At 42.9% G+C, this 26,981-nt stretch overlaps 1 protein-coding gene across 3 annotated transcripts in view; it reads left to right on the top strand.

Moving 5' to 3' along the window:
• The window catches only part of FNIP1 (folliculin interacting protein 1), a 75,416-nt gene that overhangs the window by 34,148 nt on the left and 14,287 nt on the right, over window positions 1-26,981 (top strand). For 2 of the 3 annotated variants that reach the window (XM_075275006.1, XM_075275007.1), the window contains exons 2-11: window positions 3,623-3,749; window positions 11,150-11,287; window positions 14,103-14,203; window positions 14,453-14,527; window positions 14,927-15,015; window positions 17,274-17,357; window positions 19,074-19,145; window positions 19,233-19,368; window positions 21,760-21,961; window positions 22,054-22,139. In XM_075275006.1, the coding sequence (XP_075131107.1) occupies window positions 3,623-3,749; window positions 11,150-11,287; window positions 14,103-14,203; window positions 14,453-14,527; window positions 14,927-15,015; window positions 17,274-17,357; window positions 19,074-19,145; window positions 19,233-19,368; window positions 21,760-21,961; window positions 22,054-22,139 (1,110 nt within the window). The remainder of the gene's footprint in view (window positions 1-3,622; window positions 3,750-11,149; window positions 11,288-14,102; window positions 14,204-14,452; window positions 14,528-14,926; window positions 15,016-17,273; window positions 17,358-19,073; window positions 19,146-19,232; window positions 19,369-21,759; window positions 21,962-22,053; window positions 22,140-26,981) is intronic. The other variant, XM_075275008.1, reaches the window with a different exon arrangement.

Below are 26,981 nucleotides of genomic sequence, written 5' to 3'. Positions count from 1 at the left end.
GTTATACCTTGTGTCACTTGTCATTTCATACCATGCCCTGTTTTTCCTTGTATGTCATTGTGACTATAAAGTAAATTTTTCGTGTTTAACCATTAAATCTCTTCGTAATTTAATTGTATTAACATTACCTCGTTTTGCAATGGAAATTTCATTTTTGGAAATTCAGCATAATGTTTCTTAAAAGCAGATCTTCCAACTTCAAGAATAATGTTACCCTGCCGTGCTGAGAAAGTAGATAAGCTGCTGCGATCTATAAATATAGCCAGTGCGTAGATTCTATAAAAATAGTCTTTGTCCATCAAGAGAAGTGTCTCTAACCAGAGTAATGCAGTCTTAAATACTCACACATCCCATAGCTTTATCTGCACGCACCATGGAGTACGTTTTTAGAAAGAATTCCCAGAAGTCAGAAGAGCACGTTGCCATTGAGTTCATATGGGCGGACTATGATAAAGCTACTTCATGTGATCACGAGAGATAATGCACTGCAGACTGGGACGCTCTTAGAGAGTGCCCTTGACTTGATATTAGACTGATCTGAATGGTAGTCCCACTCACGGGCGTCTCTCTTGCCTTGGTTTCCATCTTCCCAGCCTCAAAACCACCACAAGGAGTTTTATCTGAGATATGGACAAACAGCATAACCATGTAGGGTCTATGGGAATGATGTAAATGGTCAAGTTAGTGTGGCGATTTATATCCTATAAATCCATGATCGACTATTACTAGTAACAGTAATAGTGGATCCAACTATGACCAGCTATAAACTCTACTTGGCCTCACGTTGGCAAAACTTGCCTACCAAGTTATTCAGTATTTTAAGGCATGAAGTTTACGGGATACCTTTGTGCCAGGTCTTTGTTTTCAGCGTGAATTAGAATTTTCCATTCTCTAGTTGGAAATATAGAGGCGTTAGCGCTCTGTTCACACTTGTATTGGTGTTACCATCTGTCAGTAAGACTAGCGTACATGCATCGATAGATTTGGTGTCTTTTCGTGATCACGAGGGTTGCTGTACAGCCAAACCTCTGTAAATCCATGCCAGTCTTTATCATATCTGGGTTATTTCAGCCGTATTTTGAGCATAGGAAGTGTTCTGAGGACTCGCTGGTAGCCATCTTGTCGGTAAGTGCTCAATCCATAAAAGAACCTTGAGATTTGACTAGAGATATCGGCCAAATCAGAGATACTTGTAGGCAACAGGGTTTTGGAGATTTTGCTTCTCGGTACATAATAGGATTCTGCTTGTCTAGGCTTAAACATTTAGGCTAAGGCCCCACGTTGCGGAAACACAAGCCAATAATGGTTACAAAAGGAATGGGAAATGTGTAGAAAATTCTATCCACTCCTGACTTTGGCTCAAAAAACTGCAACAAAAAAAGTTGCTTTTCCGCACCGTGGGGCCTTAGCCTAAAGACTCCGGTTTTCTGGGATTTTTTGTTATGATGGCCTCTTGTTAGCATAGACCATCAATAACTGATCAGTTGAAGGGCAACACTGTTGGAAACTGAGTCCAACCCGATGCTAAACAATATTCAGAGCCGGAAGCAGGTGGCCTCACACATTTGTATAGTGGTCGTGCGGCAATAATACAGCCCGGCTCCCATTGAAATGAGTAGAGGCTGAGATATAATGGCGTGGCTTAATTGTACACACTGCTTCTGGCTCTGTACACTGTATAGAATCAAGCCTGGCAGCATTTCCGGACAGCTGATCGGTGTGTGTGTGGGGGGGCTGAGTGTCGCGCTCTGCAATCGATCAGATATATTTGGCGTATCCTAATGATAAGCCGGAAAAAAATTCTCAAAATGCCCCTTTAAAATCAGAGAGAAATCCAGCCTGATGGTCGGCGTTGTGGTGCTGATTCAATGGATGTACAGTTTGGGTTGAAGAAACCCCATTCACCTGTATCTACATCATCCAATATAGGTCAGTGGGCCCTTAGACAAAGTTCTTGGAAATTCGGTTCCTCCTTGTAGATGGTCAACTGATGACAGTCAGACTTTCAGGCAATAGTTCCTGGGAAACCTAGGCCAATGAGTGTTCCTTGGCCGATCTCCCCAGTTATGTCCTCATTGACTCAGACCACTGGAATAACCAATGAAACATCTAATGGATATAGCAAGTGGCAGTATCTTGCACGCTTGTGACCGAAGTCCTATTTACATGGACGGATAATCGAGCTGGTGTTGATTGACCAGTTTCATCGTCACTCATCTCCGGCAGTAGGAGTCGGGTCTCCTGTTATATGGAGCAGTACGTCAACCAGAAGGCGCAGATGTAATATGGAATATATCTCACGCTATGGATTATTCTACTTTGATCAGTGGATTCTGTACTACCGTTACCACGTTGGATCTGGTGCATGAAACATTTCTTCTCTAAATAGATTTGCATCGTGGTCATATGAGCCATCCGAGCACTATCGGAGTAAACAGGTTTCTACCTCCGTGAGACTTCTCCAAATGTATTTAACAGGGGTATCATATAGTCACAACACTTAGGCTAAATGCTAATGTCAGCTCTTTATGGCAGTAAATGATGCTCTACTCCGGTCTTATGACCAGAAACCAAGGACATCATTGTATGAAATAAGAATCCCGTGTAATGATGACTTCAGGACCTGTACTTTTCCTACAGCAAGTTTTCCTGACGTTCTTTTTTTCAAGCTTAATTTCTTTTTAGGCTTAATTCTTCCATTGACTGGGGTTTATATACTGGTAATTTTCGTTCTCACACAAGGGTATGCGGCCTTCGCATTGCTATCACCTGATTCATCTTATTGTCTTATGTTGTCCTTCACCCTGCAGTCATTGAGTCCAGTCTTCGCATGATCCGCCTTGAACTGTGAATATAAAAGTATATAGATTGGATATATAATATATATATATATATATATCCACGCAAACACATGGAGAACATACAGACTCCTTGCAGATGTTGTTCATGGCGAGATTCGAACCCAGGACTCCAGCGCTGCGAGGCTGCAGTGATAACCAACGAGCCAACGAGTTGCCTCTTAGATTGGGCTGGTTATATTAAAATACCAAATAAAATCTGAAACCACATGGTAAGGCCCGGCTCACATCTGGGTTGGGGCCATCCCGTTCCCCTCTCTGCATGAAATATGCGGAGATAAAAGTCCTGCAAGCAGCGCTTCTTCCTGCATTTTTCGTACAGAAACCACCGTACCCCATTATAATCTATGGGGTCCATGGGTTTCCATTCTGGGGGGTGCCCAAGTGGACTCCCAGAATGGAACGGGGACCTAAGGTGGACATTTTGAGACTTGTTCCCATGGTTTACTTGGGGTGGTGTGACCCAGGGCCAAGAGGGGTGGTGTTGGGCTGGTTTGTCGCTCCCTCTGTTAGTACTGTCTTGTGGTGGTCGCAAACGCCATATGGTGCCGAACCCTCTATACAGAAGTTGCCGCAAATTGGCCAGTGGGCTGATACCCCATGATCAAAATGCATGCTAAGAACCTCGCGTTAATTTTTGTAGATTTTGCTAAGAAGTAGAGCTGAATATGATATAATACCGGCATGTGCAGTCCATGACTCTTTTCTTTTTTCCAAAATGTTGGCGTACTGAAATTAATATTTGTCGTTCCTTTATTTTACAGCTGGCCATCATATGAATTTGACCCGAGCCAGATCCGCCTCATCGTCTACCAGGACTGCGAGAAGCGAGGACGAAATGTCTTGTTTGACTCTAGTGCTAAACGCAAGACTGAGGATCTGTCTGTGTCGGTGAGCGCCTTCTCTTTTGATAATATGGTTATATCATTACGGGGTTCTTTGAGATTATTCTACTTTCTGGATTATTCTCGGTGCAGTTATTCGACTGTTTACCACTTGGGTGAGCTTTACGCACATCATATTTTCCATAAAAGAAGAAAGCGATTGACTTTAGTGGATGTGTACAAATGCAAGAGGCACTAAGCAAATAATAAAACCTAATAAGCTACTAACCACAGTGTTTGTTAAAGGAGCCCTAAACCTAGAACTGAACGCTGCAACTAAACAAGAAATATAATTGTCATCGCTTTTAGATACTCAGAATAGACAAAAGATATTCATTTTTCCGTTGATTTGCTCCATCTTTGGCTGGGGACTGGCAAAGGGATCAGAATTTCACCAACGTAGCTGGTAGCCAGGGGTGGCCTTGTCGTTTCGAGGGCCTCAAGCAAAAAGATGCCTGGGAACCCATTCCCCTAATCAATTTTTAGGCTATGCCTCCTCCAGTGGTGTAATTTGAGGGGGTACAGTGGCACCGTGGCCCAGGAGCCTTAGGAGGCCCATAAGCCAAGGAGACCCACAGATTACCCTAACCACACTAAGGATGATTAAACTCCTTAGCCCCCGTAACCATCACTATCAAGAATCCACTATAGGGATGAGGTAGGGGGCCCCGGACAATAGATTGCACCGGGGCCCATAAGAGTTTAGTTATGCCACTGGCCTCCTCTTTACCAGAACTGCCCACTCATTTGCAGGTCAAAAAATTCTCCTTTATTGACCCCCACGGTACTATATTGCCCCTTTTATTGACCCCCACAACAATATATTGCCTCTTTTATTGGCCCCCACTGTATATTGTCCTCTTTATTGGCCTATGCACAATATTTTGCCCCCATAACTGCCCACACACAGCCTAATACAATTTTTATGGCCCCTATTTCATCCGCTGCCCTTTCTATGGTTCCTGCACAGTACACTGTCCCATTTTATGCCCAGCCCCCCCTCCACACATGGTACATTGCCCACTTTTTTGGTGCCCACATTAGGCCATTACGTGTTCAGGCCATGACCAGACCATACCAGTAACTACCCCGCCATCTCTTCCACTGATAGTATACACCTACACACTGGCACAGTTCTGTTATCTTAACCTTTAGCCCAAATAATTTGTACGTAGCTACATGCACGCGACTTGTAATGGTTTTACTGTCTGCAAATACTGTTCAGCAATCTGCAAAAACATGTCAGCATGTCAATCACAAATCCACAAAATAACTTCTATAGATCCATTACACTGGCATGCAGCCAAGTATAGGACATGCTTCAAAATTTGCAGAGCCCCTTCTACGGGCTCCAGTAGAACATTACAGATGTGCCTATGAGCCCATAGAAATGTATGGGTCCACACTTTTATCCGCAATTGCAAATAAAGTTCTAGTTTTGCTGTCATAGTGGAATGTTTATCATTTACATTTATCTATTTTTAATTTTCTCAATCGCTGTGCGGATGCTACGCTCACACTAGCGTTGGGCTCTCTGCTGTTCAGGCCCCTCGGCGGAGACCCCGTCCGCTAAACAGCAGTTTATACTAATACCGGCGGCGATGTGAACCTAGCCTAAAAACAAGTTATTGCACTTCAATTAGCCCGTCTACGTTAGTCCCTGACTCTAAAAACTTTCCATTTTTGGCATCTTTAGTGACGGCTTAGGATGACTACTGTAAACACCATGTAGTCAATCATGTTGGTATCAATGTGAAGATATTTCTAGATAGATCAGGCCCAGTCTGAAGCCAAGATATATAAAAAAAACCCAGGGTTATCACTTCTTGCCAAGGTTCTACATTTTAGCGTTGATTTGTAGCTTGGAAGTCGCTGACATGTGGTATCCTGAATATGCTGACTGGGGCCCCGCAGGACTCCAACTATTCCACACTAAGGATCATGTGGCAGTGGACTGAACTCCTGTGAACCTGCTGCACCGACTTCTCTAGTAGTAGATCTTGTGACCTTCTCAAGACACTTGATCGTGCTTGGCGGATTTTGTTTAGGCCTTAAAAGTACATTTTCTGAGCAATAAACCCCCCCTCCCCCCTCAAAGTGCATTACTGATATTCTATTCAGTGACTTAAAGAGGTTTTCTGGGTTGGAAAAACGTGGCTGCAGGTTTTTTGGTAGAGGTAGCCATGTTTTGTAATCCTTTGTGTGAAGGATCTGATAGAAGCCACAACGCGTTTGGTGTACCTTCCTTTAAAGAGGACCTAGTATAACAGTTATTTAGATCCTTCTCTTTGTTGGGCGGTTTCTCTGTGTGAACGTACCATATCTTCAGGCAGATTCCACCTTGCAAACCCTAAAAACACTTTAACCCCCCCCCAAAAAAACTAGTGCCCTTTTTCTGCTTCTCATTCATGTCAATGGGCTCTTCAGAATTTGTCTGCAGATGGGTTATGATGCTTTTAGGTTTTTCTTTTGTGCGTGTTTTTGTCCTCCTTCTCTAGTTGAAAAAATCTGCCCCCCATTGAGTTTTTTTTTAATGTAGATTGTGAGCCCCATATAGGGATCACATTATTTATTTTTTTATATTTTTCCTATCAGTATGTCTTTGTAGAATGGGAGGAAATCCACACAAACACGGAGAGAACCCAGAACTCCAGCGCTGCAAGGCAGCAGTGCTAGACACTGATCCACCATGTTGCTCCCCATTGAGTTTTTTTGAGATGGATTCCACCTCAACAATCCGTATGCAAAAAATTCTGTGTGAACTTACCCTTATTCATCCAAAATATTTCTGAATAAAGTGGCAATGGGGTGTTGTGTCCCTAAACCACCTGATATTATATAATCAGTGCTGCCGGTATCAGACTGTATAGAGACACATCTCACGATGTGAAATATTTTGTTGTCAATTTATTTCTATATATATTTCTGGGAGGAGGAATAACTTCCTCGAAGAAGATTATTATTATTATTATTATTATTATTATTATTTAATTTTTTTAATGATATTTAAAAAAAAACAAAGTTAATAAATATTATTGATTTTATTTCATATATTAAAAATATTTAATACTATACAATACTGTACAATAATACTATTAATAAAAAATAATGCATAATATATTAACTTTGTTATTATTATTTAATATTAAATACAAATATTTTATTATAGAATATTTGCTAAATAATAATAAAGTTAATACATATTATTAATATATATTTATTAATATATAATTTTTTAAATAATACACAAAGTTAATGTCATTAATTTTATTTAATACAATAATATTATTAATAAGAATAATACATAATATATTAACTTTGTTATTATTATTATTATTATTTAATAATATTAAATAACTAAAATTATAGAATATTAATAATAATAATAACAAAGTTAATACATATTAGTTTGTCATAATATATATTCATTATTATTTATTATTATTATTATTATTTGTTATTTTTTATTATATATTTTTAAATAACGTTAATAAATATCATTAATTTTATTTAATATATTAATAATATTTAATACTATACAATAATAAAAAATACATACTATATTAACTTTATTATTATTTAATATCATTATTAAATAATTAATAAACTAATTTATTATAAAATATTATATAATAACAAAGTTAATACATAATAATAATAATAATAATAAATAATAGTAGTAATAATAATAATAGAAAAGATTGCCCATGATTGTTACTTCATGGGTGATGCAACTATTCATTAACATAGATCTGTTATAAAATACCTGATATATATCAGGAGACCTGAGGAATAAAATGGTTAAGATCTAGGTCATGTCCAAGCCTTCTCCCCCATGGGTCGAGGTGGCGAGGAGATTAGCCGTATATACACACACATATCTATCTATCTATCTATCTATCTATCTATCTATCTATCTAGCTCCTATCTATCTATCTATCTATCTATCTATCTATCCATCTATCTCCTATCTATCTATCTATCTATCTATCTATCTAGCTCCTATCTATCTATCTATCTATCTATCTATCTATCTATCTATCTATCTATCTATCTATCTATATCATTTATTACATGCTGTTGTTGTTGTGGACTGTGTGGTTTTGTATGTACAAGTTTTCTGTAGCCAGCAGAATGATTGCGGTGCCTGTCACATGCCTGCTGAGCCCGGCCAGAAAGTTTGTTTGTTAGGTCAGAGATAAGTGTCGGTTGTAGCTGACAGCCTGCAGCGTGATCATATGACTGCTCGCACACACTCCACCCTGGAGCAGAGTAGTAACCATTGCTCCGCGCCACTTCTTACACATCACAGACACTTTCTGTCCTCTCTGCATTGCACAATCCATTTGGTATCACTCACTCACTGCCTGTCTGAAAGAGGAACGTGGCTCTGCGACACCAGTTGTATCACGGAGAGGGGGAAGCGTCCATGATATAGTCATATGAGGTTGTGAGTCATAGGAGCATGTGAGATGAGGCTTCTGAAGAAAGCCGTTCAGGATTTTTCATTACACCACAAAAAAAATGCAGAAAGTCTCCTCTTACATAAAATAATGTCAAGGATTCCTTTCTTAGCAACCCTGCAAAATAAAACCCAGGGCCACTTAAAAACGGAAACGCTCTTGTTTCTGCTCCTTGAGGGTTTCTTTTACCTCTGCCAATGTCTGAGGATCCAAAACGTGAAATGAGTTATATCATATATACTGGATTTTATTCTTGTATGACTTTATACAGTGTAATTTTTGTCTGGAGTCCATAGCCCTCATAATACTGACCTCTTCTAATATTGTGGCAACGTGACTGCAACGTAGGTGTATTGTCTTTTGTAAGGCTATGGTAGTCTAAGATCTAACTCCTCTCTCAAAAGACTTGTCCCATGCTTTATACTGCGGTTCCACCTTTCCATTCACAGTACCTGTAGAGTAGTTTTGTTCACTCTAAAATGAGGACCTTTCACAACCTCTTTCTCTGTTGCCCCCACCGTTCCTGAGCAATCCTTTCCATTAGGTTCAGCACAGCAATGCTCTTTGCCGTCAGGTGGGCGGGCGTAGTCTGGAGAAAATAGCTTGAGGCTACCCAGTTGACAGTAGGGTGTCCACTTGGGTGTTGAAACGAAAAGGAAATGATTGCTCAGGAATGGTGGGGGCTAGAGATAATAACCCCTACGGTGTTGAAGGTTTCAAAGAGTTGTCTGGTTGATAAAAATGATATGGAAAGGCTCTGATTCCTGTAAATATATTATATTGTGTGTGCGTGTATATATGTGTATAGATATTTATTTATTTAATTATTTATAACTATCTCCTGATCTGCGTATCTCGCGTTCGCTCTTTCACATTGAATAACATGATGGATGATTTATAGTAATAGAGGGATACTAATATTCCAGCCATTTCTATCATGCCATCTTATAAAAATGTTTATGTGGAATGTAAAAGACCTAAAATAAAATGATCTGTGCAATGTTCACACGTTTAATCCCCACAGCCCCGGCCAAGTAGCGTCCAGACTCTGAGCTGCCACCACCTGTTTACCAGTCAGGGCACATAATCCAGTCTTTAGAGTTAATTCGACCATGTCAGTGCTGCTTTTTTGTGACCTTGCATGCGCCACAGAATGATTCTGTTTTGTTTTTTTTACTCTACTTTAAATTTGCCATCAGTATTAGAGCCCTACTCCCGACACGCCCAGTTTGAGCCGTGGTGTTCAGACGAGTGTTGCAGTCCCTTCGCTGCATGCAGTGTAGAGCGATGGTGCGGGGTTTTCCATTGCACCTCCGTTTCATTTATTTGGCCAGGTGACCAATGGACATGACGTCACTGGTCTAGTCTCAGGCGGTTTATTGGCGATGGAAGAAAACATAGTCTCCTGAGATATTGCCAACCTGTACTGCCCTGCTAGTGCCACGCTCTGATGTTATCGGCTTGCACGTGGCAAGCATCATCCACCGACTTGTGCCAGCTTCTGAAACATTATTCAGTATTCTGATAGCCAGCTTCTATTTCTGGACCTTATGTGGGTGATGTGTGAGCTAAATAGTGCTGGTGTTTACTTGAAAGAGGGTGAAAATATTATTCTAAAGGTCAAATCCTTTTAACATCATATCATGCATATAGTTTAACATGCCGGTTAAAATGCATATATTGCTATATTAGGTGCTGAACCACAATATTACTCATTGCACCTTACATAGTTGAAGAAAACCTTTCACATTCTCATGCACGTGCGGTTTTATATACCGCTAATAAGCTGACAGTGCACTGAATTCCGGGGCTGGAGATGTCAGTGCTGTTAGTTTCGGCACTGATCTCTACCCACTGTCAGAAGGGCGTTTCTGACAGTCTAGCTGGGCTGTGAGTAACGCTCCCCGGCAGTATTCGCAATAGCCCTGTACTTTCAGAAGGGGTGTTCCTTACCGCCCAGCGATGATGCTAAGTTATGAGGGCTATGGACGAGTACTGTCAGGAGGGGTGTTCCTCACAACCCAGCTAGACTGTCAGGAACGCCTTTCTGACAGTGGGCAGAGATCGGTAACGGCACCGAAAACTCCATTCCAGGGGCACATAACGGGGAAAGCCGACAGTGCGCTGAATTCCGGGGCTGGAGATATCGGCACCGATCTATCTCCATTGTCAGAAGGGTGTTCCTGACAGTCTAGCTGGGCTGTGAGGAACATCCCCCCCGGCAGTACTCGTCCATATCCCTGTACTGTCAGAGGGGATGTTCTTTACCGCCCAGCGAGGCTAAGTTATGAGGGCTATGGTCGAGTACTGTCAGGAGGGGCGTTCCTCGAAGCCCAGCTAGACTGTCAGGAATGCTTTTTGACAGTGGGCAGAGATCGGTAACTGCACCGATAACTCCATTCCGGGGGCACATAATGGGGAAAGCCGACAGTGCGCTGAATTCCGGGGCTGGAGATATCGGTGCCGTTAGTTTCGGCACCGATCTCTATCCACTGTCAGAAAGGCGTTTCTGACAGTCTAGCTGGGCTGTGAGGAACGGCACCCCGGCAGTACTCGTCCATAGCCCTGTACTGTCAGAGGGGATGTTCTTTACCGCCCAGCGAGGCTAAGTTATGAGGACTATGGACGAGTACTGTCAGGAGGGGCGTTCCTCACAGCCCAGTTAGACTGTCAGGAACGCCTTTCGGACAGTGGGCAGAAATCGGTAACGGCATCGATAACTCCATTACGAGTGCACATAACAGGGAAAGCCGACAGTTCGCTGAATACTGTCTGCTTTCTAGCGGTATAAACCGCATGAGCCATTACTGAGTGGTATATGTAGCACACTGTCGTATGGAGATACACAAGTCCTTGCGGTGACCTTTTTTTCTTTCTTTAATCTTTAATTTTCTGCAAAGATGTTTAGAACTGAAAAGCTAACATTTGTTTTTCCACTCGGCAGAAACTCGTGAGCGACACTCCAGTCCGGGTGTTTGGAAAGTGTTGCCAGCTCAGACCTGGAGGAGACAGCTCGACTTCTCTGGACAGTTCAGCCAGTTCACTGGCTTCTGACACAAAGGAACAATGTCCAAAGTACCAGGTTGGTAAAAAAATTCTCTGTGGCGTCACTGGTTTATTTAAAGAATCTACCAGCAAGTGAAGAAAACCATTCGTACAATGCAATCCTTTCTGACGGATCATTAACCCCCCCCCCCGCATAAAACGGCATGTTGCGGGGTTTTGTTCACCGCCTGTTGATTTCATGTAAATCGCTACGTCCTATGTTATTTACTACCATGGCGTTAAGAGGCCGATATCACAGTCCTAAAAAAATCACATGCAAAATGAACATGGACCGAGAAAGTCCTATAGAAAAACACTATGCCTTCATAAAAAATTTCCATAGTTTAGTTAGTTTTTTGTTTTTTTTTATAATCCAGAAGCTTAGTGTCATGGTAGACCTGCCACAAAGTGCTGACTGTAATAGCCTCGCCAAGTATGATTGGCATTTTACCCTCCCCCCAACACCCAAAAGAGTTAAAAATGACAAGAGCATGTGACTGCTAAATGCTGAGTTGTTCCTCTGGCTCTTGGTCTGGGATCTCCTCTCTTGGCTTGAGTTACATTTTACATAAGAGAAGGGATTTTGGCTGGAGGAGAAGGCAGTCATCTGACACAGATAAATATTCTTCCTGTCAAGTGAACTTGCAGAGATCACAAGTTTCTGGTTACAACATCCCCAAAATAGTGCTGTAAACTCGCCGCCGCTTCTTTGTAATGCTGTAGGTTTGTCTCGCTATAAGGAAGGCGGAACGAGCCATTGTTACACAAGGGATACGTTTCCTGCGACTTACCGTACCGTATTATTCTAGCGGTTGGCTTTCGTGGACGTTGCTTTGTAAGCTCGTAAATGGATAGTGCGCATAGTTCTGCTATCCAGTAGACGATAGGTTAAAAAACAAACCTAAAGATACTGAATGTGAGTGTCGTCCCAGCCCTCGATTGTAAATTCGCATTAGTAGAACGGTCTACAATGTCTCATACCGTATCATACTCCGCTAACCTAAATTTACTTGTATTGCCTATCTACCTAGTTTTACACCGTTATAAGGAACGATCATGTTATTGTTATTTTTTATAGTAACAGCTTTTAAAAAACATTTTTTGTGTTCCTATAATAATATAGGATTTTCATACATTGCAGGCTGCTCCGTTCCATTCTGTACAGATAAGCTGTCTGATGGCTCAGTCTATAACCCCTCTCACTGATCTCCTGAACACTCATAATGCTGACATATCTTTGGATTTCACTTTATTTTATATTTTTGTTGGTAAGGTTAACACCTTAGATTTGTATTAAAGGGATTCTATCATTAAAACATTTTTTTTCTCTCGATATCACGTAGGAATAGCCTTAAGATAGGCTATTCTTCTCCTACCTTTAGAGGTCTTCTCCACGCCGCAATTTGGTAGAAATCCCGGTTTTCTTTTGTATGCAAATGAGTTCTCTCGCAGCACTGGGGGCATTCCGCAGCACTGTGGGCGTCCCCAATGCTGTGAGCGAAATCTCCAGCGATACTTCCATCTTCTTCTAGAACGGCCTCTCCCTGCATCTTCATCCGGCACTGGCTTCAAACTTCTAGGCCAATGGCGCATGCCCGCCTGGTGTAAGTGGCCATTTTCTTGTGGCCGCTTACACAATAAGCTGGGGTAAGTGGCCACAAGAAAATGGCCGCACGCATGTGCAGTTGGCTCTGCCTGAGGCCCGATGGCAGAGCTGACTACTTATGCGTAAAAGTTTGACCCCAGCACCGGAAGACACGGGGAGAGGCCGTTCCAGAAGAAGAGACACATTGCTGGAGATTTCTCTCGCAGCATTGGGGACCGCCCCCAGTGCTGCGAGAGAACTCATTTTCATACCGAAGAAAACCGAGATTTCTACCAAACAGCGGTGCAGAGAAGACATCTAAAGGTAGGAGAAGATTAGCCTTTCTTAAGTCTATTCCTACGTGTTGGTCAGAATTAAAACATTTTAATGATCGAATCCCTTTAAGGAAAATAGTAAAGCCATCAGTGAGCAATTCTGACAGATTTTACACTGAATGACTTCTCAGCCTGCAAGGATGAGTGAGAACACATGCAAGGTGGGGAAGGCAAATCCTCCTAATAAGACCTCTTGCGTAGGAACATATACTTTATATACATCACACTTTCTGGATATATTACTCTGTCTCTTCCCCATTGCAGCAGTTGCCGCTATAACCCAGACTGCCACCCCACTGCGGGTTACACTTTAACACCAGTTATGCTATGTGACTGGCCGTCTGCATACCAGAGTGGCGCAGCGCTTGTATAATTTCATTTCTTGCTTTGCCCCGGGGATGATTTTTTATTATGTTTGGAGTCGTTTCAGCTATTACGTATTAAATGGTGAGTGACAAGTCTTCTAATGAGTCTGCCCATTGCCTTTATTATTCTGCTCCAATGATCCATGGAAAAACGCCAACCCGTATGGAAACCTCCGGAGTCACCTGACGCAAACATTATATCACAGCCGGTACCCGGTGCCAGCTCTAGGCTTATCATAAAAGCAGGGCTGTGGAGACAGAGTTGGGGACAGTTTTAGGTCAGAGTCAGAAAAAGCTTTTCTCTCCGCATGATTCGTGCGGAAACCACGCGGACCCCATTATAGTCTATGGGGTCCGTGTGGTTTATTAGCTAACCGCTTTTTAATCGGTGTAGGTTTCTGTTCGGGGGGTCCCTAAGTGGACTCCCCGAACTGAATACCAAACGCATACTCTTAGGAGTCACCAGGTTTATCGTTCAGCCATGCTATTAGTAAATCAGCTATTTTTCCTGGTGTATGACAATGCAGTTATCCTCGTAGTTTACCAATTTTGCACTTTGTTTGTCAGGGCTCTCGATGTCTCTCAGATGCCAATATGCTCGGAGAAATGATGTTTGGCTCTGTGGCTATGAGCTACAAAGGCTCCACTCTCAAAATTCACCAGATTCGGTAAGTCTAAACTGAGTTGTCAATTTTTTTCTGACCCATACTCATCATTGGGAGGCAACTGAAGGGGGAAAGCAAATGCATAGTAAGAATATACAGACTACATGCATATGTTGTCCTTGGCTGGATTTGAACCCAGGACCCCAGTGGAAGGCTTGACAATATCTTCAAAGATTGCAATTTGCCCTTGTATAGACCATATAGTGTTTTATATTGCAGCCAGTTTAAGCTTTTTCTCCTTTCTACATCCAGCTCGCCTCCCCAGCTCATGCTGAGCAAAGTCTTCACTGCACGGACAGGGAGCAGCATCTACGGGAGTCTCAACACGTGAGTTTATTTTGACTTCATGCCTATTCAGCTTGGAACAAATTGGTTAAAGGAAGACCTACTAATTCTATATACGACGTGCGCAAGATTACAGGGGTTTATCTGCTTTCGGGTCGTTCTATTTGAGTACAACAGCTGCTGAATGATGTCATTCTCTATTGTGGAGGCCACGGCGGTGGCACGGGCACCAGCTCAAGCCGGACTGTTAACACTTGTGGCACCATTAGCAAAACGACAAGAATGCCCCAAAACCGTGATCTATATCCCTTCCCCTTCTCCAAGAAAGATCAACCGCTCATGGCTTGTTATGTGTTGTACCTTTGCAGAGAGAGTCCTTTGCAGGGTTATTCTAGTCTGGATGATCTGAGATGACTTTATCGATGTGTTTGTTTCTTACAGACTTCAGGACAGCTTTGAGAACATAAGCCATGAAAACACACTGAAGGCCGAGAACAGCAGCATCATGAATGGTCTCCTTGGGAATATAGGTGAGGGGCTTTCAGCGGAGTATGGGGGGGGGGGGGATGATAACCATACCTAATTTTTAGTCCAATTGCATTGAAAGAGAACAACGTTGGAGGTGTCCACCATGTTCATCAGGCTTTGCCTAAATGCAGTGTTACGGTCCTTTTGCTGAGCACGTGACTGGTCCGCTGTGAACACAGTATACAGTTCCCATGATTGTCGCCTGTACACGAGGGGATGCACTTCCAACAAACTATGAGTTGTAGGTCATCCTAAAAGATACAGTCAATGGTAAACCAGAGAATAACCATTTATCCTTGGAGTAGTAACTGGTTGACTGCAAAACATTACAGTGAATGTCTATAATAGAAGTCTAAGGGGGCAAGAAGGCGCGGAATCCACTTCAAAATCCGCCCCCTCGCCATAGAGGTCTATGTAGACCGCTAGCAATTAGAGATGAGCAAACACTGTTCAGAACAGCCGTTCCGAACAGCACGCTCCCATAGACATGAATGGACGTAGCCGGCACGCGGGGGGTTAAGCGACCGGCCGCCGGCAAAGTGTACGTGCCAGCTGCTTCCATTCATTTCTATGGGAGCGTGCTGATCCGAACAGTGTTCGCTCATCTCTACTAGCAATCTGTTTTTCCGCTAGCGGTTTGTTCCCGCTTGTGGAAAAAAGAAGCGAGCTGCCCTATCCTGAGGCGTGTCCGCGTCAAGACAATCCCTCCGGACTAGGCCCATTCATTTGGGCCTACTTCAGAGTGGGAAGCTGCAACCGTCGGAATCCACGACAGTCGCAGGTATCTGATGCGACTTCCCATGTCAAAATCAGGACCAAAATACGCGGTCACTGGCCCGTGTGAACTAGGCCAAACACCATTGTTCACGGCGTGTACTGGTTCTTAGGTATTTGTGGTGCAAAGCACTAGGGCCTTGCGGATAAAAGCTAGAGGATGCAGAAGGCGACATTCGCCCACACCAGTAGATCAGATCACTTCCTTTACTTTTTCGTACCCTACTCCGGGATGGGATCGAGGACCACAATGTATATGAAATGGATTAAATGTTACGTTCCTGCTATGGTACATGTAGAAACAAAGGGTGGAGAATGGTATTAATCCTGAATGTTTTGTTTGCTTTGCCTTCTTTTGCAGATTCTATAATAATTTCGGTATGGCAACAATAACATTTTCTGTATTAGCCAAGTTATGAGAGTATCAGATTTATTTTGTTTCCATGGCATAGATCATGTTTTTGAATTTTCACAAGGGAACCTCTACAGCACAGACCAAATACTCTCATACCTCGGCTAATACATCATGTACTGTAATTCCGTGCTTTTTGTCGCTCTGTGTCAGTGAACTATTCATTTATATATTGGAATACAAACATTATTTTGTAACCTCCGGCTCGGTCAGTTGTATAATATTAGTAATATCGTAGCTATACGATCATGGGAGCGAGCACAACATCCGGTTGTAAGAATACCTATAACACTATCTGCTATAATGGGAAAAAAACCAAAAAACTTTGTTTTTGGAGAAATAACTTCCAAATGCAGTACATAGTGAATGATCATGGATACCGTCACTATTACGGTATATGTAGCAAACACATTTGTGGCATCCACTCACCAGCACCAGATCATGGTTTTGCAACACTCCGATCCCATTGACTATAATTGGGTCTGTTGAGTACCCATTACGGTACCCATTTTTTTTGCCGGATAAAAAGGTCCGTTTTCGTCCCGGATTTTGGCCATAGGATTCTAATGGAGCCTGCGACGCAGATGTGAACATTAACCTTATCCTATTTTTTTTAATTTTTTTTTTTAATATAGATTGTGAGCCCCATATAGGGATCACAATGCACTTTTTTTCCCTATCAGTATGTCTTTGTAGAATGGGAGTAAATCCACGCAAACACGGGGAGAACATACAAACCTTTTGCCGATGTTGGTCCTGGCGGGATTCGAACCCAGGACTCCAGCGCTGCGAGGCTGCAGTGCTAACCACTGAGCCACCGTGTTGCCCCATAACCTTATTCTAAATATTGTGTTAGCTCCTTCACAAAACCTCAGTCCTATAGTGCGGGGCCATCAAGTCTAGAACCAATAGACCATCCGAAAAGTGTGCGCTGGCTTCCATGATATTCTCATACACTGGCCACAGTCTTTTAATTTTGTCTCCTTTTCCTGTCCGTTTTATTTCTTCTGCAGGCCACACATTTCCCTATTAACTATTTTCTCTTCCATCTGTATTCTGCATTCCAACATGTAGGTCTGTCTCAGCTCTGCAGCCCCAGACGGGCATTCTCTGAGCAGGGCCCGCTCCGACTCATCCGGAGTGCTTCTTTCTTTGCAGGTGTGCTGCTTGCCGTGTGACGTGTAGTGTAGCCCGTGTGTCTCTATGCATGTTCAGTTTTTGGCTTCACTGTGGAAATAAGAAATATAGATTTGTATCCTAAGGCAATAAACTCATGATTTATAGACTCCTCCAAATTCAGTTTTTACCTAAGATGACCTTATTTCCACAGCCAATGGCTAATTTTGTCAATACACCTTTTGCATGCTTACGGTAATTTTGCAATTTTGATATTCTAGATTCCTTCACCAGCACTTGACCTGTCATTTTTGTATGTATCCAGGCCAGCTGAACAGGACTCAAACATAAATGGTAGCAAATTCGCCAGCGCAAATTATACAGACTATACTTTTTATTCATGTACAATGGGATTTTTTTCCCTTATTGTTATTATCCAAAATTACTTTTCTTAATATCTGAAAATTGACCTTGTACAGTAGAAGAAAACTTGGCTCAGAGCTCAGATTGTGCACAACAATTTTCTAAGTGCCAAGTTGTCTTGTACTGTACATGAAAGGGGTAAAACCCTACTTGAGCACCAAGTGGAGTGACGGGTATCTCCGAATATCCTGAAAACTGACCTTGGTAAGCAGTATGTGTGCTACAGGCTGTGGGTGATGCAGGCATGGTGTAGAATACCTAGATACTCTATAGAATATCTAAAAATGTATGGCAACATAAGTATTCTATATGTTATAGGGAGTATGGGAAATGATCGAACGTCGCATAAATGCATAAAATAAATTAAAGTGCACACATTTTATAATTCTATCAAATAAAAATATAAAACAACAGGCGAAGTAGCTTTAGCTTACTGTGTATGACGTGAGACAATAAAGCGAAAAATAGAGTTTAGAAATATTGAGCATAGAGGCTGTTGTACATACAAACGTGGCGTTACCACGTGTAGGCGGAACAGAGATAACAGGCATGAAATAATTTTTTATTTAGTTTGTGTTGTCAAAGGTTCATTTCATTTATGAACCACACGACTATTTTTGTCCCCATTGACAGTTTTATGCTCCCATCTGAGGCATTGACCTCCTCTTTGCTCCTCTGATCCCGTTTCTCTATGAACAGGTGGCCAAAGTCACAATGCAAGTCTACTAGAGCCTTCATCTGACTCCCATGGATCTGCATTGTGAGTTTGACCTCCTGTTCCTAGAAGAAAAAGTGTGTATCGGAGGAGAAGTGAGGAGGTCAGCGCTCCAGAGGGGAGCATATAACTTCACAAAGTTATTCAGTAACGTTACACTACACAGGAATATTTTCAAACACATGGACCAAAAAAATTGCTGGAGTGCTTCTTTAGTAAAGTACCCCTCCCCTTCTTTATTATTATTTCATCCTTGGCCACAAAAAATACTAGGATTTCTATAGACTACGTAGACATCCTATACAATGCCTGCAGTTCTCACATTGCCTGTAGCATGTATGATATAGTTATATATATATAATGTAATACATACGTAGAAATATCCTAAAATATCCAGGAATTTTTCAGTCTGAGAAGAAGTCCTACTTGTTCAGCTGGGCTGCCGCTTTTGGTGGTGGGTTTGCATGGCGATTTCACTCAGATCTCTCACCCAGTTGGTATCTACAATGTGTATTCACGTTATTCCTGGAATTCCCGAGGTGATGCTGATTATTTGCTGGGTGAAAGTGTCCAAGTTTAGGAATTCTTTGACCTAACTCAAGTACTGAATTCTCTTCCAGTCCATAGCAATCCGATGGATATGCCAGGACGTGGGTTTAATGATGACCGGGACAGTGGCATAGCAAGATCAGGTGAGAGCATGTAACATATGGCCGTGTGGACTATGTCGGCTTGAGTTGGGTTTGTTTGGCTGACGTCTCTACCCTCTATGTCTGTAGCGTCTCTGAGTAGTCTCCTGATCACACCGTTTCCATCGCCAAGCTCTTCACTCAATAGCAGCTGTGCCAGCAGCTACCAGCGACGGTGGCGTCGTAGCCAAACTACCAGCTTGGAGAACGGAGTTTTTCCACGATGGTGAGAGAAATCATTTTGTATTCCCGTTGTCTTTTCGAATTCTCTTGTGAAAAAAATGTTGAGGTGTACTTGTGGTTTTGTTATATTATTCTTAGTATGTGCGCATATTGCTTACGTGGTAGGCTCATTACCTCCCCCTGTTGGCGGCAGAAGTGCGAAGTTCCTAATTTAACGCTATGGCTATACAGGGGATTTTGGATGGTGGATTAGGAAAACAGAACTTTGACTCCGTACAGGATGTGAAAGATCTGAAAAAAAGCGAACACACAATATTAAATGGTGAATGTTGTGCTTTTAGTATGTATTGCCCGGTTTGCATTGGGTTGAGGCAATGATGTTCTTCTGAACTGGAATGGAAGAAAAGCTTGCTTCTTGTCTATGAGAGGCTTAGAAAGAATTTTGACTCCAATTCCTTATGTTACATGAGTGTATACCACTTTTACTTATACCCGAAATGTTGTAAAGCTGAGTTTTGACATTTGGCTCAACTCATTATGAAACCTTCAGTTATTATTTGCATTGTCCCTTACGACTGCACAATGCATAAAATAAAGAGAATAGCTCACCATGGAAACCCCCTCCTAAATGTAATGGCTGATTCTGATTCCGAATATCTGATATTGCTCGCTGTACTCACTGGTATTCCTCTGCGATATATGTTAATATATACTTAGGACTTCTAAGTTGTCCAGGTGCTTCAGGACTCCTAATACATATCCAGGACTCCTAAGCTGTCCAGGTGCTTCAGGACTCCTAATACATACCCAGGACTCCTAAGCTGCCCAGGTGCTTCAGGACTCCTAATACATACCCAGGACTCCTTAGCTGTCCAGGTGCATCAGGACTCCTAATACATATCCAGGACTCCTTAGCTGTCCAGGTGCATCAGGACTCCTAATACATATCCAGGACTCCTAAGCTGTCCAGGTGCTTCAGGACTCCTAATGCATAAACAGGACTCCTAAGCTGTCCAGGTGCTTCAGGACTCCTAATGCATAAACAGGACTCCTAAGCTGCCCAGGTGCTTCAGGACTCCTAACGCATACCCAGAACACCTTAGCTGTCCAGGTGCTTCAGGACCCCTAATACATACCCAGGACTCCTTAGCTGCCCAGGTGCTTCAGGACTCCTAATGCATATCCAGGACTCCTTAGCTGTCCAGGTGCTTCAGGACTCCTAATACATATCCAGAACTCCTAAGCTGCCCAGGTGCTTCAAGACTCTTAATACATATCCAGGACTCCTTAGATGTCCAGGTGCATCAGGACTCCAAAGCTGCCCAGGTGCTTCAGGACTCCTAATACATACCCAGGACTCCTTAGCTGTCCAGGTGCTTCAGGACTCCTAATACATACCCAGGACTTCCTAAGCTGTCCAGGTGCATCAGGACTCCAAAGCTGCCCAGGTGCTTCAGGACTCCTAATACATACCCAGGACTTCCTAAGCTGCCCAGGTGCATCAGGACTCCTAATACATACCCAGGACGCCTAAGCTGCCCAGGTGCATCAGGACTCCTAATACATACCCAGGACTCCTTAGCTGTCCAGGTGCTTCAGGACTCCTAATACATACCCAGGACTCCTTAGCTGTCTAGGTGCTTCAGGACTCCTAATACATACCCAGGACTCCTTAGCTGTCTAGGTGCTTCAGGACTCCTAATACATACCCAGGACTCCTTAGCTGTCTAGGTGCTTCAGGACTCCTAATACATATCCAGGACTCCTAAGCTGCCCAGGTGCTTCAGGACTCCTAATACATATCCAGGACTCCTTAGCTGCCCAGGTGCTTCAGGACTCCTAATACATACCCAGGACTCCTAAGCTGTCCAGGTGCTTCAGGACTCCTAATACATACCCAGGACTCCTTAGCTGCCCAGGTGCTTCAGGACTCCTAATACATATCCAGGACTCCTAAGCTGCCCAGGTGCTTCAGGACTCCTAATACATATCCAGGACTCCTTAGCTGCCCAGGTGCTTCAGGACTCCTAATACATACCCAGGACTCCTAAGCTGTCCAGGTGCTTCAGGACTCCTAATACATACCCAGGACTCCTTAGCTGCCCAGGTGCTTCAGGACTCCTAATACATATCCAGGACTCCTAAGCTGTCCAGGTGCTTCAGGACTCCTAATACATATCCAGGACTCCTTAGCTGTCCAGGTGCTTCAGGACTCCTAATACATACCTAGGACTCCTCATCTCTGCATTACAGTGAGGTGGATGCCCGAGTGCTTCAGCAGAGTGACCCTTTGTGAGCTAAGTACAGGGAAATGCCCAGCGAGTACCAAGACAGAAATCACATATTCGGAATCACCATGTTTTCATCGACTCTTCCTTCACCCAGGTTTTGGAGTTAAAAATGGTGACCGCTTATGAGTATTCCTATATCCTAGGTCGATAGAGGAGAGCTTCAACATGTCTGATGAAAGCTGTGGGCCCAACCTGGGTGTTACCCGGAAGAAGAAGATCGCCATTGGTGTCATATTCTCCTTATCAAAGGATGAGGATGAAACCAGCAAGTTCCATGAGTTCTTCTTTTCTCATTTTCCTCTTTTTGAGAGTCACATGAACAAGATGAAGTGCGCCATTGAGCAGGTAACATGAAAGAGGAATTAAGTTATACAAGGAACAATAATAAGCACCTTCTATGTAATGCCTGCAATAATTCTTAAAATTTTTTCCTAAAGGCAATGAAAATGAGCCGCAGATCAGCTGACGCCAGTCAAAGAAGCCTGGCGTACAATAGAATAGTGGAAGCTCTGAATGAGTTCCGGTAAGGGGCGCTTTATTTTGTAATATTTTTAGAGTTTTTTTTCATTTTCCCGGTATATATCCTTTCCTTAGGCTGTGTTCACCCAGAGAAATTTGCCACAGATTTCGCCCCCAAATCCGGAGCAGATTCCTCCTGAAATCTGCTTCCCATTGAACTCAATTCTAAGGGTACTGCCTCAAAATACTGACCAAAAAAACCCTGTGTGAACTTACCCTTCTACTCGCATGCACCTTTTCTTATCTCCTCTAAGATATGTCACGTGGCCATAACGGCCGTCTCCAGTCGCCTTTTGCTTTCAGGTGCAGACGAGAATTGCAAAGGCGCCTGGAAAATAGCTTAACCTGCCTTTTGTTTGTCTTGTACTTTTTCCCCTCTCCAGCATGTTTGTGCCTTCGGAGCCATAAATATCAGCACTAAACGAAGTCATGAGATGTTCAGATTTTGCAGCTCGGTCACATTTTTAAGGACATGTGATGGTGAATTGTGTTTCCTTCTGTAAAGATCCACTTAAGCAACATTTTTGCAAAACTTGACAATTTTTTGCTATTAGTAGCAGGACAGAAAAAATGTTTCCGTAAAATTTTGGCCCTTTGAAAAATAATTTTATCGCGAAGTGTCTTTCAACAAGAATGTCCAACGACACAACATTTTTTGGATATTCTTTATATGGACCTGTAGCTAGGCTGTGCTGCCCTCAGGTTGACAAAACTGACTTAAGGTCGCATTTTTTTCTAAGAATTTCCATTATATAGTGCTGGATGGGCTTGTTTTTTGCATCCCCTTTGTCGCTTTGTGTAGATGTGTTAGGCGCTAGACTAAAAGCCATTCATATAAAATATGATCCGTGTATTTGCTACGCACACACACTCGCTTGTGAATTGAAGGTGACATTAGGGAATTCTTACTGAGATTATCATATGGGGTAAGCTATGCCAATTAACAAGTGCTATATTCCCAAACAAGACACCCACGTGGTAATATGATCACTCGTTGGACGTGTGATCCTCTGTTGTATCAGCATAAGCTCTTAAGTGTATGAGCAATTGTATACTTGTGTATGAAGAATACTATGAATTTTTTTAAAATTTTTGCTATGTATTTTTGACCAGAGCAGGACACCTTTTGAAAGAAACGCCGCTCACCCAAAATCGCATACCAGTAGAATTTAGGAAAACAAAATTGTATGAAACTACGTACGAAACCGCCCTTGGGTTGAGGCCCTACGGTACAGAAATGCTAGTGGTTTTTCCCAATTCCGCGATGTGGATTTTCCGCCTCCCATTGACTGCGTTGGTTTTTGCAGGCGGGATCCTCCTGAAGGAAGCTTTTTTTTTTTTTTTTTTCCCACTAGCTGGCGGAACCCAAACAACTCTATGGGGAGGTGTTTTTTTCCACGTTGATTCAGTGCCAAAATCCTCGCCAAAAAACTCCATGTGAATGGACCCTTCTGATCAATCTACAACTGGCTTTGGAAAAAAAAAAAAACGCAGCAAAAAAATCAGCTTTTCTGCAACGTGGAGTCTTAGTCTTGGGGTCTCTGTACCTCTCAATGTTCCGCTGTCTGAACAGGTCTTTACAATTGTAAGTTTGCTTTGCCGTTATATTGCCCCATGTTTGCCTGTACAAAACAGATAGCAGGTGTAGACATCGTACGTCCTAGGCTTACAGTCGGATGTGTTGGCAAGTACTGGAGACGGAGTCCGGTTTCCTATAATCTCTCTCTAAATTTAAGTTTCGCGTACGAACGGTGACAAAAGCGTAATCTCCTGCAATCTGATTTTTGGCTGACTCCGTTCATTAAGGTCAAGGGCAATTGGCCACCGACCTGCGCTACCTAAAATTCCCATAAGAGGAGCTAGGTATAGGCGCAGGATTGCGTACCTCGGCAGTGATCACGCCACGTGTTGTTTATCGGCAATGGAGTACTGCCACTCACGAGGTGTACGAATGCAGACAGATGGCTTTAACTACCAAGAAATAACTTAGGAGGTCTGACGTGGCCAATAACCTCAGATGCCCTCCATGGCTCCTCAGGACAGCAGAACATTTACTGTTCATTGTCATGGCCGTCTGAGATGCTTTGTTTCATGGATTACTGGGTGAAGGCAGAGCGAATGACTCAATCTGTTTTCTTGTGAAGAGCCATGTTTGTCACAAATACGATATTTGGAGTCACAAAAATTAGATTTCTCATCTTGATCAAATGATCGGGAAATTAAAAAATTGTCCATATAACCGCCATATAAGTGTAACATGACAGAAGACTTTGTTTTTGCTCCTCTTTGTGCATCTTCTTACGTTAGATTCACAATAACGTGGCCTCACTGTTTTTTGGGTCATTGGTGGACTCTGCCAACAGAGAGGTGTACCACTAAAACAGTAGTCACACGGAGCCGGTGGACCCCGTTGGTTATGATGGGGTTTGTCGTGAGTTCGTCGTTTTTAAACTGAAGCCATTGTAGGTAAAAGTCCTTGCCACACCAACAGAGACTCCACCACAGATGTGAACACAACCATAACCTACTTCTAGACCTTGTTTGGTTACATACTAATGGTATCGTAATGGCCTGGCACGTGAGACCACTGGTATATTGTTATTTGCTGGTCCAGTTCTACATTGAGCGATGCCCAAAAAGGCTTAAAAATTAATGGAGGAAAATTGTCCGTAAAGATATTGAGCGGGAAAGTTGTGCAAGGTGACTGCTTAAACTTCATAGACGGTCTACTGCGTATTGTGGCCAAGTGGTCATAAAATGTTGGAGAAGTCACATCCTCCAAGACTCGAGTGCGCGAGATTAGGATAAGGATAGGCGGCACTTAAAGGCCCTTACGCTCAAGCGTTTTGTAATAAAGAAGAGTATCTTAAAATGGAAGGAATTCAGACCGAAGTGCATACAGAACAACAAGGAAGCGAACATCCATTTGGGGATGGTAGGCCAAGACGTGTAGGTTTCTTTATGGCCTTGGTGTTATAAGTTATGGACCTACACTTCTTTCACTCTTGATGGTGAAGACCTGGACTGATCTTTCCTACCACCATGAAAGGGACAAAAATATAGGGTACAATTGCTACCTTGGCCTGAAGACTCCTAATAACTGGACTTGTGTATCACGTAGGTTGTGCTGCCACTTAGTCTACAATCTGTAGCCGCCCTGTTCACAATTTTATTGATAGCGCTGATCGTAACGTTGCTCCTATAGTCTCAGTAGCCATTGATGGTGACTCATAATAACAGTGTAAAGAATGAAATACTAAACCTGTCAGGTTGGACAAGTTACAAGTGCAGTTTTTACACCGCCCTTGCCACTTTCTGAAAAGGAAGCGTGACTGGGGCTGCTGTGGGCATGGCTGCCAGGGATACCAGATCCATCATCGTATACAGTTTTCTGTTGTAAGTGATACTTAAAATCTAAGGGCGGGTTCACACCTGTGCTCAGTCTCCGCTTTGCAGGTTTCCGTCTTCTGCCCGAGAAAATAGACAGGAGATGGAAACCGGCGGTCAGTTTTCAAACCCATTCACTTGAATGGATTTGCAAAGTGACCGCCCATGAGCATCTTCTGCCTCTTCACAGTGAAACCGTTTTTTTAACCGGACACAAAGTCGGACATGCAGGACTTTGTGTCCGGTTAAACAAAAACCTGTTTCGCCGCGGACAGGCAGAAGACGCTCATGGGCGGACACTGATTGCCAGGTTTCCGTTTCCTGTCCAGTTTCTTGGGCAGAAGACGGAAACCCACAAAGCAGAGACCTTAACCCTAAGGCAGCTACAGTCTTGTGTAGATATCAGTTCCACGCACGGCCTACTGGAGGATGAGGCCTGTACCCAGTACGCAGCCCTATACAGTAAATTTCAATCTTAAATAAAAATAAATGATATTCTGGATCCCTTTACACAAAACGATTTCTCAATCCGCTGCATTGCTCGAGACCTACACCAGCCTGCCCACAGATACAGTAACATGTACAGTATGGCAAGTCCCATGTCCGTTTTTGGTTTGTATTGATGACACAGACACTACGTTTCCATTAAAGGGTTTTTATTTATCGATAAAGTTACTTATCTTCTATCCACAGGATAGGGGTGACAAAGTGTCAGATCACTTGGGCCTAAAACTCCTCAATGCGACGTCATGTGAGTGAAGAGCCAGTGCACAAGACTGACCAGCTCTCCATTCCAGTGCTACCTGGGTCTTCTAGTCCAGACACCCATAGAATGGAGTACGGTCATGGAACGCGCTTGCGTTATATTCGCATGCATGGGGGACATTCATACCGCTTGTTGGGGGGTACGGTGTATAGAGGATAATAATGATCATGATTAGAGATGAGCGAACACTAGCCGTTTCGAATAGCACACTCCCGCTTCCATTCATGGCCGCTTCCATTCATTTCTATGGGAGCGTGCTGTTCGAAATGGCTGTTTCGAATAGTGTTCGCTCCTCTCTAACCATGATAAAACCCTTTTAACTCTTACCGCTCATCTCTGATACCCACTGAGAACATTTCATGGGACTCCGTTTGGAACCCACTTCTTTATTTGGTTGTCCCAGTCAGTAAAGGGTCTAATATTGAGGTGTTGAAGCTTCTCAATAACAGGAAGCAGGTTGCAATGTGTACGTTCACCGTATACTAAGGCAGCTGTTTGTGAGCGCCTGACCATTAGCGTGACGTTTCTATTGTTAACATGATAATCGCTGCATTGTGACTCTGTTCTGTCCTAAAAGGGAAGTTGATTTTAATAGAAGAAACCATAAGTGCCTTTTCATGTCGTACCCCATAATCCTCGGTCTGTTTTCGCCCTGGCATACAGCTATTAAAAATAGCAGAACATGGTGGGACT

Source organism: Leptodactylus fuscus, chromosome 5 (genome assembly GCF_031893055.1).
Source record: "Leptodactylus fuscus isolate aLepFus1 chromosome 5, aLepFus1.hap2, whole genome shotgun sequence".
In the NCBI taxonomy this organism is placed as follows: Eukaryota; Metazoa; Chordata; class Amphibia; order Anura; family Leptodactylidae; genus Leptodactylus; species Leptodactylus fuscus.
The sequence above is the reverse complement of the archived record's forward strand: the minus strand, read 5'-3'. Positions and strand labels throughout refer to the sequence as shown.